The sequence below is a fragment of the Rhinolophus sinicus genome, chromosome 2, assembly GCF_057876585.1.
Source record: "Rhinolophus sinicus isolate RSI-liver-muscle chromosome 2, RSI-T2T, whole genome shotgun sequence".
Lineage (NCBI taxonomy): Eukaryota > Metazoa > Chordata > Mammalia > Chiroptera > Rhinolophidae > Rhinolophus > Rhinolophus sinicus.
Window position 1 is genome coordinate 40,258,011 of NC_142502.1, and position 18,568 is coordinate 40,276,578.

The 18,568-nt window shown below is 36.3% G+C and overlaps 1 protein-coding gene across 1 annotated transcript in view; it reads right to left on the reverse strand.

Moving 5' to 3' along the window:
• Positions 1-1,411: 1,411 nt before the first annotated feature.
• Positions 1,412-18,568, reverse strand: part of RFX6 (regulatory factor X6) — a 55,573-nt gene continuing 38,416 nt past the window's right edge. Inside the window, exons 10-19 of the mRNA XM_019741337.3 lie at positions 17,287-17,336; positions 14,943-15,102; positions 13,854-13,998; positions 11,222-11,331; positions 9,500-9,617; positions 7,911-8,033; positions 7,032-7,238; positions 5,400-5,912; positions 4,362-4,574; positions 1,412-1,977 (exon numbers count right to left, since the gene is read on the reverse strand). Of these exons, the coding sequence (XP_019596896.2) occupies positions 1,802-1,977; positions 4,362-4,574; positions 5,400-5,912; positions 7,032-7,238; positions 7,911-8,033; positions 9,500-9,617; positions 11,222-11,331; positions 13,854-13,998; positions 14,943-15,102; positions 17,287-17,336 (1,815 nt within the window). The 3' untranslated portion in view covers positions 1,412-1,801. The remainder of the gene's footprint in view (positions 1,978-4,361; positions 4,575-5,399; positions 5,913-7,031; positions 7,239-7,910; positions 8,034-9,499; positions 9,618-11,221; positions 11,332-13,853; positions 13,999-14,942; positions 15,103-17,286; positions 17,337-18,568) is intronic.

Below are 18,568 nucleotides of genomic sequence, written 5' to 3' on the forward strand. Positions count from 1 at the left end.
TCTGCGCTGGACATCTGGATGGGAGAAACAGCCTCTCAAATGGCCCATTCTCAAGCTAATTCCTACTCAGTCCACCTCCTAGCTCCAGCTGCTGCTGGATGGCCCCAATCATCATTTTTCCAACATTGCTTTTCTACTCAGAAATCCTCAGTGCACTTCTACTTCCTTCATCATTCCATCAAAACTTATTATAGGTATGTGCGTATGGGCAGTGAGTGTCTTTTCATCTTTCAATTTTCATCTGTGTGTTTTCCAATGTGCCTGACACCAAACAGATGATGAATATAGATTTAATTACTATACTATAAAGGAAAGTTGGTTCTTGGTTTTCAAGGCTTATTTCCAAATACTTCTTAAAGCTATTGTTTTCTACTTCAGTCCAAGTACTTACTAATTTCACTCTCCTTCGTACTCTTAAAATAGTATCGTAGCACAGAATAGAGCTTTAAGCTTGCTATTTGTCATGATTTGTTACTGTTGCAAAATTTTTCACAATTAGTTTATGAACTACATACTACGGAGCAAATGGTAGCAACACTCCAAGTCCACAGATAATTGTTTATTGTTTGCTGAAAACAACTCTACAGTTTGTCTTTACCAAATTACATCATGATGTGTAATGGGTATTTGGGGCTTACAGATCTTTTTATAATGTACCCAGGGCTTATAGAATAACCAAATCCTTCATACAAATAATGAGGCCTGTCGTAAGACTAAGAGAAGCCTGTAAGTTAATGGAAGTTTCCCACTATAGGCCATGAATCTTATAACAGAACTTTCAGCTAAGACATATGGAAAAGAAAAAGAGCTAGATGGGGAGGGGGGCGGGGGGAGATCAAATTGTATTAATTTATATGTAATGAATCCTTCACTTCTGAATTTGTCTTTGCCTCCAGATGATCCCTGAACACTCGTTCACTCTGTTTATAAGCAAAGTACTTGATTAAAGACTGTTTCCAAATGTGTAGAAGTTCCAACAGTCTACAAATCACAATTTCTCCATATTTATATGCATAGATTTGATATTATGCATATATGGTGCATTATGGTGTTTTGACCAACCAGCTTCACTCTTTGGTATCCAAAGCAGCTTTGCCCAGCATTCTTCAGAAACAGTCCCAGCCCTGACAGCAACCAAGCCTTTAAAAATATTTCCATACTTTATTTCTTTTATCTCTTCTTATCTTTTTTAAATAAAGGGGGAAAGCATTTATAATCTCCATTAGTTACATAGAATTGGAATACTGCTATGTAACAGAAACCATCACACTAATGCACAGGAATGGAAAGTCACGCAACTTTGGTCTAGGCTGAATGGATTTAAGTCTTGACCTTGTAAACATTTCCATAGGAGGTAGAACATACACATTTGACTTTCTGTCAAATAAGGGATAGTAAACAATGAATCTGAGATCCTAATAAATTAAAGGTATTTTAAAGGCATTAAATAAACTTTTCACTGTTTTAGAAACTGAAGATGAAACAGCACACAGATTTTCAATAAATTAGGAAGTGAAACAGTAAATCTTCATAGTTGAAATGTTTGCATCTTCAAAGCTAGGTTGGTTCCATTTGATAATATTTGAAACTATGATTAATAATGAGATCACATTTTAAACGATTTGTGTGCAAGGGAAACTCTGCAGGTATCTCTATTCACTGTGGAGTTGTCCATAGTTTTGTCCCAGTGACTTGAAAAGCAATGTCCTGCCACTGCGTGTTCCATTTTCTTTACCCTGATAGCAGTCTGAATGAATAATATTTGAGCAGTAGAGATTTATAAAGTTTCAACACTGTTGGTTTAAGTGCCTCCAGCTGCTGTTCCCATGAACACAGTGTTGATGGGAGGTAAAGAGGACACCAGTTCTCTCCCGTTTGCTCCATGGGAGTCCAGAGTTTCTTGAGCTGGATATTGATTGGAAGTCCCATACATACACTGGGATGAGGACGAAGGAATTGAGGTTTGCAAGCTAGATGCTGTAAGGAAAAATATAATCAGCAATTGAAAATGGACATTTTCTTTTCTCTGCAAGTGCCACTTACTTTAAGCCTCTATTTACTTTTGCATTTAGCTCCCAGATCTGTACTAAATTTGAGTATGTGTGGTTTCTCAAAGCCATCCTCTTGTACTTTTTCCCCTTGCTATTCTTCCAGAATTTATTTCTTCCCTACAGTTCACAATGAAAACTCAATATCAAACTTAAATTCACATAACTCTACCACCAAAAGATATACCCAATACACCTCCTCTTTCCATCTGCATCTCCACAATTGTCGTCCAAACCACCAGGTTCTTACAGGACCAACACAGCAACCTCCTAACTAGTCGTGTGACTCTCACCTTTGACCTACCTTCTCACCTGCAGAGAGAGCCAGGATAATTTTGCTGAAGTGTATATCAGATTGTCACTCTTCTCAAATGCTACAAGGACTTCTCATTACTCTTAGAACAAAATCCGGGCTCCTTGCCCCAGTTCATAATATGCTGTATGAATTGATCTCTGCCTTTTGACTTATTCTACTCCATTCTCTTCTTCACTCACCATGCTCCAAACATACTGACCTTCTTTCTGTGCATTAAACTTCCCGATCTCATTCCCATTTCAGAGACTACACACTTCCTCTTTCTTCTGCCTACAACTCCATCATCAGATTTTCTCATCGTCTCCTTATCACTCAGCTTTCAACTCCAATGTTTCCATCTGAGGTTTACTTTTCCAACTACGTTACCTAAAAGCAGCTCCTCCATTACTATCTGTCATTTTAACTTATTTAGTTGGCTTCAGAGTACCTGAAATTATCTTTTTAATACATTTATGTATTCGTTGCCTTATCTCCCCTGACTAAGATGTAAACTTCTTACAGGCAGGAATTCTAGCCTGAGAACCACCATATCCTCACACCTAGAAGGAAGTTTGGTGCATAGTAGGTTCTCAAAAAATTTGAGTAACTGGATCACTAACACTACATGTCTTGCATTTATGGTTGCTGCCTTCTCATTGCTATTTTTCTTATTGTTCTACCATCTTCTCTGTCACCAGAAACTAAGCTTTATAACTCAGGAAACTTAAGGTGGATCCTTATTTCCCTTGCACTACTTACCCACTTACTTTATTCCCTCTTTTTGCCCTGAAGCCTCGTATGCAATTGACTTGTAAGCCAGCTCTAACAATTTAAGCTTAGAATCCATCCGACACCCAAGCTATGTTCCATCAAAGCTTCTATTATCTCTGCAAGTAAACAGAACTAATAGTAACAATAGCAACACGGTACATTTTAGTCTCACGGTGAGGAAACTTCCTGAAGTGGAATTTTCTGCTTCATTAGAGTAACCTAGAAGCAATGACCATCTGCAGATAGCATGAGATGCGCTGCTAGACTGCTCAGGGAGCATCTGTGATGGTCACAGGAACAGAAGTGCTTCCTCTTGAATTATTGGAAAAGCACACTGAGTGGGGAGAGATGGAATTTATCTCACTTTCCCTTATGCTCTGGTTGGGTGTCAAAGCCCTTTATTTATTCTAGTCTAACACCAATTCCACTGGAAGATTTTAACCCTCTCATAGATACATTAACACTCTGCCTTGATATTTTCGTGGATGTATACTTGCCCTGTGATACCTTGTTAGTGATTTTAGAAACTGAATCTATCTGTATATGTTTTGCCCCTTATTCAGCTCACTGATTTCTTGAGTTCTTACATGGCAGACACTTTGCTGGATGCTGGTGATGCATCTAGGACAAGTTGCAGGATTTTTTTAGGGACAGCAACCTGGGTGGAAAAAGATGCTGGGGAACTTCACGGCAAACACACTGTTTTGCTCATTTTTACTGAAATTGTATGTTCTAAAACAATAAAAATAGCAACATTTTCTACAGAAGTAGCTAATCACATTTTGCATACAATTGAGAAAGTAATAGTAACTTCTACCACAAGTCACCATTTTTTTAAACTTAGAGTGGTTTTAGGGTTTAGGGAGATTATGGGGTCCTAAAGACACCTCTCGGCACTGCCTACAGGTCCAACCATGAACAAGAGAGTGAGGAAAAGACATAATTGTTGCCCTCGTAAAACCTACAGTCTTTTAGACTGTTTTTGACAGGTTACATTAATTTTTGCTTACATAATAGATGCCAGCTATTCTTTTTGGAAAGAATAACAGATCCAGCAGTAGGTTTTTAGTGCCATATATACTGAGAAATGGTAAACCTGTTACTTAAAGATACCAAACTATAACATCAGAACCAAAGTGATAAATCAGCTGTAGGAACATGAGTACCCAGTTAACCCTCCACAGTAATTCTGCATACCTGAGCTTAACAACTTTTAAAAATGTTTTTTGAAAACTAAAATAATTTACCTACTACTGGAGTTCGACATGCAACTGAAGGTGATGTGTCTGCATAAAACGAGCTGGTCTGCTTTCTACTATTGTCATCTAAAATGTTAAGCGGATCATGGATGTCGCTGTAGGGAGGCAGTGAGCGAACACTGCTGATGACAGAAACGTGTTGATTCACCATCGATCCAAGTCTATGAGACTCTGGGTAGTTTATATTGCCTCCATAGTATCCTGTAACAGAAAATGTCAAGAACGGACTGTTAACTTATTATAAAGAATATTCCAGGAGGGGAAAAAAGGGACAAGATGATAGGGGAGACCCCTAAAGATATCATACTGTAAATATTACATTCACATCTACATTTACCATAGAATTGAATTTGTACTCATATATGGACATTGTTCACTATGCTGTATTTTGTTTTTGAAAACAAAATTCTATTATTAATTTTGAGATATAAGACTACATCTCTCTTGTATTTCCCTTAGCTAAATTATTAAGATCTGCCTATGGAAAAAAAAAAAAAAAGCACTATTAGCCTCTCACAGAGATTACACTACTTGTCAGCTACCAATTTTATTTATAGATTCACGTTTCTGAGAGAAGTATTGGCCACAGAGCCTAATTTGGTGGGTAAAGACGTCCATAGATCTTTCCAGCTCCCTAACTGTTTTATCAGCCTTACAGGGGACATACTTTTGGTCCTAGTCTTTAAGATCTGCTGCTAATTCTCTTGGGAGAAAAAAAAAAAAATCACTAAAAATATTTCCAAAGGACAGACGTTCTTCTTTTGGGCTATTAAGTTCGGTCTCAAACATATGGTTTGACATATTTTTTTCATCATGTGTGGCACTTAAAAGGGCAACTTTAAGAAAGCCACAAGAATTAGAGATAAGTTTGTATGTGGCAGAAATTAGCTCTAAATGTCTAAGATTCCATAATCTTTAAAAGCTTTACATGGGATAACTTGCTGCTCAGCAGAGGTAGAACTCACTGTCTGATTTGTCTTATTACCAACTCAAAAGCCAGGAAAAAGTCTTTAAAAATGTGAATACCATTAGGTGAATTAGGAGGCAATGTTGCTCCTTGACAGCTGGCAGCCCCCGCATTGCTCAGGAAATTGAAGCTTCCTGTATTTAAAAACTGCATACTGTGTGAGTCTTGGTTGTGTGCGGATGGGCCATAGCCGGAAGGTGGCCGAGAGTTATACGGAGACCCAGCACAGGTACCACTGAAGAAGTCTCTAGAGAGCTGCTGTTCACTCCAGGCCATGCACCGGCCATGCTCGGGGCGATGAGGATAGAGTCCCGATGAGGGATGAGGCTGTGCCCTAAATACAGTCTGATAGTTAGAGTTGGTCCCATAAAAGTCATGGTTGGCTTGAGGGAGAGCAGGATAAATGGGCTCTGGGAATGTTGAGCAGTGTGACGGGACTGACAACACTGGGCCCACACTTGGGGGTCTTCCTGCCATTGGCCCCTGATTAATGACGCTTCCTCGGCTTGCCATGGCTGGAGAAATGGGTGGTGTCATCAGATGACCAGAGCTCTGGGAAAGCTCCATTTGACCTAGGAAAAAATTATTAGAGCATTACCTAATGGCATATTGAAATAGATGGGCTCACATCTTTAAAAATAATTCAAAAGATGTATTGGTATACCCTTTTTCCAACTTGGTTCATTCCTACCCTCCAAAAGTAACAGAACTGGGGAACATCAAAAACCTAGGTTTAAAAACACCATCACAGTACATGTATATTTTACAACAGGGGAGACTACTAGAGTTAGTGACTGTGGAAGAAAGTCTGGGATGGCTTCATGCTTCCACAGAGATGGTTAGAACTCAGACTCAGGAACAGCAAAGGGTCGGGGTGGGGGTCTCCTGTTCACATTTCTCCATAATTAAAAAACAAGCTGAATGTTAAATGGTTGGTTTTTAGGGTAAAAGAAAAAGCAATAATGTCAAAATGACCATGGCTTCAATGCAGCCAATTCAAAATATTATGCAAACACCAGTGATGAACACCGAGTTATAAATGCCACCAACTCCCTGGGCCTCCGGTTCCTCACTGGTGGAATTAAGCCCCTGGACTATAAGACTCTTCCAGGTTTAAAATTCTTTGTGTCCAATGAAGTAATGTATATAAAAGGGTTTAGAAAGGACATAAGTCAATAATCAGACTTAAGAAATTATCTAGTAGCTAGTTCAAGCCACTAAACATTAAGATTGACACAAAAGGGACCTCAGACCAAAGAAGAAAATTATTATCATGGTTATCCTAAAATGGCCAAATCCATCTTTTCATGGAGGAGAAACAAATTCTCCTCAAAAGCCAAAAATCAATAAGCAGTTCATTTTTTTGACTCTCAAAGTGCCTTTAGGATTTTATGAGCAAAAATCTAATTTTTCTTCCACTAAATAAAGATAACTAATTATTTGTACTTCTGATATAACTAAGAGAGTGTGTGACGATGTGATACCTGTGTTAATAATGGCATTGGTAAAAATGTGAATAACAAATGCTGAAAATCACAAAAATGTTATAAACCTTTATTATAAGTCAGTTAACATAAGCCTTTTTTATTCTTGGAATGCCTGAAGGTTAACAGTTTTAAGAAAACAAAGGAGGAGGCTCCTGTGAGATCTATTGAAGCCTGAGCGGTTTTCTAAGTTGTTTCTCAGCCTACCTGTAAGTGGCATGTTGTCTGTATTCCCAGCAGGGAACGGGTGCAGAGCAGAGGTTAAACCTCCGGGTTGACCGGATGGCAGAGGATGATAGGTGGTTTCCACATGGCTTTCATTCTTCACAGTGTCACTGGAAACAGTGCTCGCCTTATGACGGTTTGCCAGAAAGCATGAACTTGGAGAAGCAGTGAAAGCAGCTTTACTTGCATCTGGAAAGTAATGGGGAAGTTAACATCCTTCACATATTCCTGGTAGATGAGCCCGAGGAAACAAACTGAAATGTTTTATGGTTGAGCTAGAAATCTGGAAACTCCTGAGAATTGCATTCAATGGGAAACAAGGCTGGCAGATTTTTGGTCTTGGTAGTGGTGCTAGTTTGTTTTTTTTTAAACCTTAAATCTGTGTATTTGTGGGGGTAGGTAGGTTCTGAGTGACACTAAATAATCCAGTCTGGAGTGAACAGCCTTCAAATTGCAAGTCACCACATTCCAAATAGATATGTACCCTTCCTTCTCTAAACTCCTGTAGAACTTACTTCTACACTGTTTATAAGGTGGTATACTACACGTGTCGTCTTGAATTATAGTTATTTTTTTTGTATTATAATCAACTCTCTGACTTAATCTAAATTCTCAGAAGTTAAGAACATTGATTTTGTAGCCTTTAGAGTTTCCAGTAAAATACTTTGACTACTCTAGAAAAGAGTAGTCTCTAGGAAAGAAAAAATAGTGCTCCAATAGTGTTAATATACTGTGTTAGCAGTGACATGTTTGGGGGGAAACTCTGAGACTGTTATAAACCCACTTACCATGTGCTTATGAATTTTAGAACTTAGGTTTAAACAAAAAAATATGCAAAACAAGGTATACATTTTCAGTTACCTGAATTCTTCATATACTTGTCCAATAAATTCTGTAATTCCTGCTCTTTGTCATTATTAAACTGGGTCTCCATGGCCAGGAGAATGTATTCATCAAGAAGCATTCGAATCAAATGGAAAGAACCTTGTTTATGGGTTGGGAATAGAGAGAGCGCATTGTGAGATGAAATAATGGCAAGAAAGAGAAGGAAAGAGAAAGAGGGAGAATCGCGTTATCTTTGTGACCATCTCGAAACACTTTACAAGGAGCCACGGAAATAAACAAATACTTGTTGGACTTTAAATGACCTGCTAAGACCAACATGCTTAACCTGGGTCTCTAATCTTTCTGTGCACCGCCTGCCCAGCTCCCTGTGTGTACTGTCCTGCCAGCTCTTTGGCCACTAATTACATCAAAGGAAAATACGGATGAAAGTGAGACATGCTTTATGCTTTAAGAGGGCACACACTGGACGGAGTGTGATAAGCTTTAACCTGGGGAGAATAAGCTCTATTCTGCTCTGTTTCTGTTTACTTTACACCAAATAATTAGACAATGGCCAACACGTTCTGAAAAAAGTATTAAGATGTCTTTACAGACTGAAACAAAATAGTCTTTGATTTGAAAAGAAGCAAAAGAGTAATTTTCATGTAGAAACTATCTTGGAAAACCTAAACTTCTCTTAACTATTCAACAGATTTCCCAGTAAGAGTCTTTCTTAATAATAAAGTCAGGCTTCAGTGTTGTATATTTTAAGAAACCTTAAATCTAAGCAAGATATTTCAAATAATAGACTCAATATTTTGTTCATCCCTCAATGCAAGTTCACTGATTTTATTTAATTCTATTGAAAAATCAGTAAAAACAATTTAATTATAAGATATTTTATAATGTGAGGATTTCTCAAAATGCAACTACTAAAAGGAGTAGTACTGTCTATGAAATAATATTATGACAAACTAATATGAATCCAGAAAGTTTAGGGGAAAAAAGGTATTTAATTTTTGAAAAAGCAAATTGGGCTCAATTTGTTTCACAAGTCATATACATCATGAAAGATGTTTTGGAAACATGAGAGCATGTCTTCTAAGCTGCTCTTTGATTCCTGGAGTGCAGCTATAAAAAAGATGCAAAAATTTGCCATATTGCAATGAGTAGTGCCACTGGAAATTAACATATTAATTCTTGTTTATTTGCTTGTTTAATAGAGAACATTTATCCAAGCACTGATGGAATGTAATGATAATAGGTGTTATTCATTAAATGTTTACTGGGTGCTAGGCAATGTTTTTATATGCCGGGTGATGTTTTTATATGCATCATCTTACTCAAATGCCTACACAACCCAAAAAAGGAATATTCTCCCCCTTCTATGATGAGCAGACTAGCGTGGTTAAAGGCCAAGCCAAAGAAAAGCAGTATTAGGTTTGAATTCTGCATGTAGTCTGACTCCAAAACCTAGACTCATAATTACCAGTTTCTACTGGCTCAATGCTCAGATGTGGTTTCAGAGATGACAATGCCACATGTTTAAAAATTGATGGGAAATGTGACTGGGGGACAAACGGTACAATTCATTTGAGAAGAGTTTTATAAAGCACATAGGATACCAAAACTGGAGGCATTGTTCAAGGTGAGGTTATGCATTACTCGAGCACCAAAAAAGCTCCACTTCAGCAGAAAGTCCTGAGCCCGCTTCTTTAATGATCTTCCATTTTGTTTGCTGGTCTAAAAGTAAAGAAATAAAACGGAACTATAAAATCTGTCATCTCGTTACTACATGCATCCTACATAAGACCAAGGGGTAGATAAACTGATAAATAGACAGATGGCATTGGATGCCATTTGTTTCATTAATTAAAAGGATTCCTCCAGGGATATTCTTTTTAGCCCATCTTTGCGTCATTTTTAAATTTAATAGATCTTTATTCTGTATGGATTTGTTACCTAATAGAGTTGGACAACAAAATGAAATAATTGTCAAAATATTTTATCTCTTAATTTTCCTTTGACAGAACAGAAGGTGAAGTGTGTAGGAAGGATTATATATTTCTGTGAATGATTAACTCTGACTTCTCTGGTCCTGAATGATAATCTGTTTTCCTTCCAGGAGGAAAAAAAGTCCCTACACTATAAGTAGTTTTCTTGATATGGAATAGCTAACATCAACTAGTGATGGATATATTTGTTCTTATTGTCTTGTTTCATGATGGATGACTTGAAGGTTAATTGAAGGAGTTGAAGAAACTACATAGAAAACACAAAATGCAGAGTTCCTAGAACTCAAAAATGTAAATACTTAAAACCATATTTCTGTCAGCACTTATGGAAACTTGCTTTTTAGAAAAGGCCAGAATCTTTCCAATTTCTAAGTTTATCTTTCACTACTGATGTTACTCAGCTGTAACTGTATTGACTGATAGGGAAGGCATATAGTAGTCCCCTCTTATCTGGGAGGGATGCGTTCCAAGACCCCCAGTGGATGCCTAAAACTGCAGCTACTACCAAGCCCTACATATGCTAAGTCTTCTCCTATACATACAGCTGTGATAAAGGTTAATTTATAAATTGGGCACAGTAAGAGATTAACAGCAAAAACTAATAATAAAATAGAATAATTATAATACTGTAATAAAAGTTATATGAACATGGTCTCTCTCTCTCTCTCTCTCTCAAAATATCTTATTGTACTGTACTCACCTTTTCACTTAAAGGAAGCACTTTATGTCTTCTCTTTGGCAGGTCCAAATTGCCAGCATCACTATTCTAGCACTTTGGGGCCATTATTAAGTAAAATAAGGGTTACTTGAACAGAAGCACTGCGATACTGCAATAATCTATCTGATAACCCAGAGGGCTACTAAGCAGTTAAATGGGCAGGGAGCGTGTACAGAACGGATATGCTGGACAAAGGGATGATTCACATCCTGGGCAGGACAGAGTGGGACAGTGCACGATTTCATCATGTTCCTCAGTACAGTGCAAAACTTAAAACTTATAACTTGTTTATTTCTGGAATTTTCCATTTAATATTTTCGGACCATGGTTGACTTCAGGTAATTGAAACCACAGAAAGTGAAATCATGGATAAGGGGGTCTACTGTAGTGTCTAGTAGCCTTTCATCATAAAAGGGTAGATAGAATTGAATCCACGCCCAGTGCTCTCAAATCTGGCATATTCCTAATTTTGATATCTGGGCTGCCTTATTTGTAGGGCTTCGAATGCATTTTTTCACACAGCCTGACACCTTGCCCCCGCAGTAAGTAATTACAGCCAGTTCAGCATTTATTAACAAAAAAAAAAAAATGTAATGACTGTCATTAAAAAGTACCTTAATAACTCTCTGCTCTACCACAGTATCCAACCATTCAATAAAAGCCTCCACAGTGGCATTCTTCTTAAGGAGATCTTTCAGTTCTTGGAACACTGTGATAGAGTCATCTATAATGTAAAAAAAGAAAGAAAAAGGCAGACTGTTGCATTCTACTTTGAATGTCAGAGAAAACTTAAAACTAGGAATCATTAATAATGTTATATCATAAAAGGGAAAGGCAGGTAAATTGAGTTAGATGTGTTAAAGAAATTAATTTCATATTCTGAGAACAGTAACAAAAATATCCTTAGTATGTTACTCTTCAAAATTTTAGTCATAAGTCTGTGATTCCTTGGTATATATTAAAATATAGGTTTTATATTACATAAGTATATATATACTAGGGAAGAGTACATTGTCAATATAGTTGATTATTTGTTTTAAATCCAATGCTTTCATTAAGTGCAGCAGTTTAGTTGAAAGCTAAAGAATGAACTAAGCTTATTGATTTCCTGCTTTATGAAATGTTATTTATCTTTAGCAAAAATTAAATTCTGTATTGCAGAATTAAGCCACTTACACAAATAGCTTTTATCATGTAAAACTTAAAAGAGCAGTTTAGATATTTGTCAATGATATATCTGATAAGGGGTTAACATCTAAAATTTATTAAAAAACTCAGTCAACAACACCAAAAAAAAAACCAAAGAATCCAATTTAAAAATGGGCAGAGGACATGAAAAAACATTTTTCTAAATAGGACATATAGATGGCAAACAGACATACGAAAAAATGCTCAACCTCACTAATCATTAGAGAAATGCAAATAAAAACCACAATGAGATACCACCTCACTCCTGTCAGTATGGCTAACAACAATAAATCAACAAACAACAAGTGCTGGTGAGGATGTGGAGAAAATAGAACTCTCATGCACTGTTGGTGGGATTGCAGATTGGTGCAGCCACTATGGAAAACTGTATGGCGGTATCTCAAAAAATTGAAACTGGAACTACCTTATGACCCAGCAATTCCACTCTTGGGTATCTATCCAGAGAATTCCAAAATGCTAATTCAAAAAAATCTATGCACCCCTGTTTATTGCAGTGCTATTCACAATAGCCAAGACATGGAAACAACCAAAATGCCCATCAGTAGATGACTGTATTAAAAAAACTGGATTAGAAAACATTATGCTAAGTGAAATAAGTCAGACAGAGAAAGACAAATACCATATGATCTCACTTATACGTGGAATCTAAAGAATAGAATAAATGAACAAACTAATCAGAAACAGTCTCAGAGACATACAGGAAAAACTGAGCGTTGCTAGATGGGAGGGGGGGTGGGGATAAAGGAGAAGGTGAGGGGATTAGGAAGCACCATCAGTAACCACAAGATTGCCATAGGGATACAAAACACAGTTTGGGGAATGTAATCAATAATGTTGTAAAGATTTTGTAGGGTATCCGATGGACACTTGTCGTATTAGGGAGACCACCTCAGGGATGATGGAGATGCCTGACCACTGCAGTGTACACCTGAAGCTGAATCTGAATAATAATGAATGTCAACTATAATTTAATATGTATATAATTTAATATGTATACATATAGTAATATGTATACAGGACGTGGAGTACAGCATAAGGAATAGAGACAGTGGAAATGTAATGGCTGTATGCGATGTCAGAAGGGTAGTAGATTGGGGGAGGGGAGTTATCACTTTGTGAGGGGTGTAAATGATAAATGTCTGACTATTACAGTGTTTTGTATACATGAAACTAATAAAAAATTAATAAATAAATGAAAGAGCAGTTTAGGATTATCATTTCATTACAGAATTCAAGGTTTACTGAGTTTCAAAGGGTAGTATAATTTTATGCTAAGAAACAAAAAGCAGGGCTGAGGTTGGACTGTCCCAGAGAGCAGTCCACTGTTGGTATTATAGCCTATATGAGGCTGCATTTTTTTTGTCTTTTCATAGAGAAAGGAAGGGACAGATAGTGGGCTGTTATCCCTTGGAAATCGAGTCTGGTTGTCCAGTCATGCATATTAGCTTGGTAAGTTCTGTCAGGTGGTCCAAACGTGATCAGAGAGCCTTTGTTTGAAAAACAGTATTGTATGGAGATATTCTGATATGTATCCACACCATATGATGCCAACAGTGTTTAACATATGGAAATGTATATGCATGTAATGCAAAACTGAAGGAAAACTCACAAAACTCAAGACCATTCTTATTACTTCCAGGTTATTTCTATTTTGGTAACATCTAGGCAATGAGATTATGGATGCCTTTTCATTTCCTCTTAATTTTTTCTATATTTTCCAGGTTTTCCACTATGAGTAAGTACAACTGTTTTTTAATAGAGAACACTTTTTTATTAAAAATGTTTCTATGAACCAGGTTTCACAAACAGATATGATTTTGTAGTCCAAGGGCAGAACATTTGACAATGTCTTGGAGATATTTTTGGTTGCCACAACTGGGGGGAAGATGCCACTGGCAGCTAGTGGGTAGAGGCCAGGGATGCTGCTAAACATCCCACAATGCACAGGATAACAACCCAACTAAGAGTTCTCCAGCTCAAGATGTTAATAGTGCCGAGGGTGGGAAACCCTGCTCTGAACAAAAGGAGAAGACTTACGTTCAGTGTAGATATCAGATTCGGTGTCTGTGCTGCCCGAAATGGTGAGAAGGGCCTGAGATCCAATACTATTCAAGTCAACTTTTTCAATATCAGACACCATAGAATTCACAACATGCTGGTCAAAGAGAGCTGGTCTGGCAATCTGTGTAGAAAAAGTTAAAGAAAAAAATCAGTGAACTATATCAGTGATAGTCTATCTAAAGGAGAGTTTTAGCTTCTAGAGAAATAGTTCCTTCAGGGAAAAGTATCATAAATTGTTGTTTTGCTATTTTAAAGCTAAAAAGCAGTAACTGGACTCATGATCATCTCTGTTAAAGGTTTGAAAACTATTTTGGACTTAGAAAATAAATTTTTTAATTCGTGGTCATAAAATAAGGATTTTACATATATTACATTTCTTATCTGGAACTATTCCAAGCTAGTCTTTTAAAATTTAGAGAGCTAGAAACCTTCATAAAACAAATGATCATTCGAGGGGAGGGAAAATATACCTTAACAATAAACAAATACATATTTCTAATTTAAGAATTACTTTTTTTCTTCCCTATTTAAGAGAGCCAAATTAGAAGGTAATTTAAAAATGTGTTGGCTTTGTGGGTTTCATTATATCAAATATCACACAGGCTCATTCCTTATAAACTTAATTTTTATTCATTGGATTCATGTGGCAAATAAGAGCTACATTTTACATTGTATTCAGAATTTTATTTTTACTTTTACCTTGAAGTAACTTTAAATCTATAAAAATATTGCAAAGTTAGTGTAGAGTACAGGGACTGTGGAACCTGTGGATACAGAGGACCAACCATATCTCCATATACTTTCTATCCAGATTCTCCTAATGTTAACATCTTATATAACTATTATATATTACCCAAATCAGAAAATTACCCTTGGTATGATACTATTAACTAAACTATAGAAATAATTCTAATTTCATCAGTTTATCCACTAATACCATTCCTCTGCTCTATCATTCACTCTGTGATCTCATACAGCATTTACTTGTCTACTTCGTCTCCAATCTCTGAAAGTTCCTCACTCTGCTGATTTGGTGACTCAAATATCCTCAGCTTACTAACGTACCTGAGCAAGATGTAAGAAAGATGTTTGTCGTTTCAGAGAAGATACAAATCTTCGCACAATAGGTATTTTCTTGTCAGTCAGAGCTTCTGGCAAGTTTTCCAAGGATGAAACAACCCACTGTTCCCAATTTTTAGCAAAATTTCTTATGTCTGCTAATAAGCTACCAAAAAAAAAAAAAAGCAACAAAAAACTGTATGTTAAATGCTAAGTTGTTGAAAATACATTAAATAAATGTAGTTTAATGGAGGTATACAATTATTCTATGATTCCAACAGCAGGACTTTTGAGTCAGCCTAGGCCTGCCGTTTATCATCTTGGTCCAATTACTCAATCTTCTCAAGCTCCAGTTTCCTCATGTGTTAAATGGGAATAAGAATACTATCCATGTCACAAAATTATTATGAGGATTATTTGAAATAAATCATGGAAAGTGCTTAGCTGCTCAATAAATAATACTTTATTATCGATATTAACTCATGATTCAATCATTTTCTATAACATATTTCTGAGAAAATGTAAGTATGCAGTTGATTTTGCATATCTTGGTTTCTTAAGAGCCCATCACATTGGGACTATAACATCATCTCAGGTATTTAATATTACGTTTCTAGTTACATATTCTTGTAATCCAAATATAACTGTGCAGTAAATAATAAAAAATGTACTAGTTAGAGGACCCTATTTCTCAAATGTTTGTTGTGTTTATACTATGAGTACATATAAAAATTAAAAAATCAATCAACAATCTACCGAATATATCTCAACAAAACAAATTTAAATATATTTGAGGTAGAGCATACGTTGGAGACAAAGATGTGATCAGGAAAAAGAGTAGGCAGTTTGGATTTAAACAGACTTCAATTAAAATATAGGCCCTGCTTCTTACTAATTAGCTGACTCAAAATAAATTAAATAAAAAACAATAAACAAATAAATTAACTTCTTTATGCACCCACATCCTTCATTTGTGAATTTGGGATCATGATACCTACTCTGGACTAGTCAGACAAGTTTTAAAAACTTCAATTGTTCAATGATAACGAATTGTTTAAATACAGTTAAAGATAGTATTTTTCAGATGCTAGAAATCTATACAACCTTTTAAAAAGTTAATATTGATCTTATATTTGTTAATAAAGAAAGATTTTTTCACAGTATCTTGCCATAGTATGTATACTATGGTTCCATTTTTTAAAATGTATACAGTAAGTCCTCACTTAAGGTCATCAATAGATTTTTGGAATCTGTTACTTTAAGCAAAACAATGTACAACGAAACCAATTTTACCATAGACTGATATAAAGAAGAGTTAATTCCTGGTCACAAAAACAGCACCAAACTTCTAAATGAAGACCCAGAAAACTTCAAATATTAAACATTGAAATAATACATACATTTAAGAAAGATTAATGGAAACAAATAAGACATATTGTGGGAACTAAGTGAAATAATTTATGCAAAGTCTCAAAGCTTGTGTTGTGTTTAATAAACACAACCATTAGTCACATGGCTGGATGCCTGCCACTAAGTAAGCACAGCCATTCTGCTGTGACACGGAAGTGTTAAGTGTACCTAATTCAGAGCACAGATTAGATGTTTAAAGACTACAAATTCATATTTTAAAGAAACTGTTGACCAGGTCATTATCAACTATGATACAAAAAAAAGAATCTAGAGGAAAGAGTAAATCAAAAATAAAACTTGTTTATTAATCAGCATGTGTTTATTGAGCACCAACTATGCCCACATGTATTTGTGCTCTAAAATACTAAAATAAATTTCATTATTACACTTTGTTTTCAAAGAAAAATATGGCTTCTTTTAAGGTTTCTATTGGTTCTCACGTTGGAAAACACTTTGTGAAAAATCTTCAGGTATCATGTCAATAAACTATTTGAGACCTTAGTTTTTGTTAAAAGGAAGTAGTAATTCCATTGTGCTATTCCTGCGTTTGCAATTAAGCACAAAGTTAATAATAAAGATAAAATAATTTTCCTTATAGTTTTATCATTGTGGTTATTTTCCATGAATTATCCCCATCTATCTTCCTCTAGCCAGTCTCCATTAATAAACTTAGTGTTTTGAAGGTCAACCACACTTAAATATTTATTTTTCACTTGGGCACCTCTCAAATTAAAGGGATTTCAGGATGTTCCATCAATTTTGTTCACTGAGGTTCAAATATTAGGATTAACGCACCTCTCTTCCAGCTAAAACAAAGGGACAGGAACAGGAAGATAATGTTGGTAAATGAATCAATTTCTACTTAATGTTTTCCTTTAATGTAATGTATAATGTTAAACCCTATACTAAGAAACTATCAAATTTTATTGACTGAACCTACCTTTCAGGCATTTCTTGCATTGTTGCAGGAATGAGTACATCTGTAAGAACCTTAATCACAGCAAAAGATAGTTAACATAAACACTTAGAATATATATAGAAAGACATATTATTTGTCAATTATTTTTATTCCTAGCTTTCTAGAGAATAACATGTTTACTCTTTTCTGAAAGTTGTACTTTTATCTCTAAAGTGAATGAATACATGAGGGGTGTGTGTGTGTGAAAGGCAGGGGGAGGAGGAGATCTGAAAATCATTAAAATTACTAGGTTAACCAAGTGACACTCACATACTAGGTACAGAGAGTTAATTATAAGAACAGAAAGAATACGGAAAAGAAAGGGCTAGACTGAGCCCTAAACATGGGTAACATGAGAACTAGTAGGAAGAAGAAATTAGTGCTGACTGATCCCAGCTCAGGAAAAATTATGATGAATAAAGGAGGTCGGGAACCAGATGAGACAGGAGCAGTGCGGATCCACTAGGCTGGCTAATGAAGTGAGTGGGCCAACCTGGGAAAGAGGACCAAGAGGTCTATAGAAGATATTTCTAAATGTGGGTAGACACTAATCTATGATGGCTTGTTTAGTCTACCAGCAAAATGCACACATATTCTGTATACGCATATGCAGTAATTATATATGCAGTATGTGAGTCACCAATGGATTGGCCTTGGCAATCATGTACTGTTTTATGGACTAAAAGCTGATCACTCTCTAGGGGGGGATGAAGATCTGGCAGAAGCTCATCTTTCACTCCTCTATTTACAGCGCTCACTTGTGCCTCCATGGGTTCTCCATGAAGAGGAGAAACTTGGTTTATTTAAAGGTACTTAAACTCGGGATTTTTGTGTTAGAGTCAAAGAAATAGACCATTCGGGGGGGAAAAGTATATCTCTTGGAGTCACTGAATGACAGTCCCAACAGCTTTATCTTGATGGTGGTTAATACGTGTGCATGAGCCCCAGGTCTTTTTTCTTTTTTTCTTTTTTTTTAAGGAGGGCGCAGCTCACAGTGGCCCATGCGGGGATCAAACCAGCAACTTTCGTGTTATTACCACCACGCTCAACCAACTGAGCTAACTGGCCGCGACCCCCCCCCCCCCCCCCCGCCAACCCCCAAGTTTTTTCTTATACTCACTCTTGGCGCTACCTTCCTTCCCCTTTATGGTTATGCTCTCAAATCTTAAATATTAGTGCTAACTAATCCTTTTCCCTCTAAATAATGATATTCTTACTCAACCCAGAAAAATGAGACAATCCTTGCTCTCTTTTGTCCTTCAGC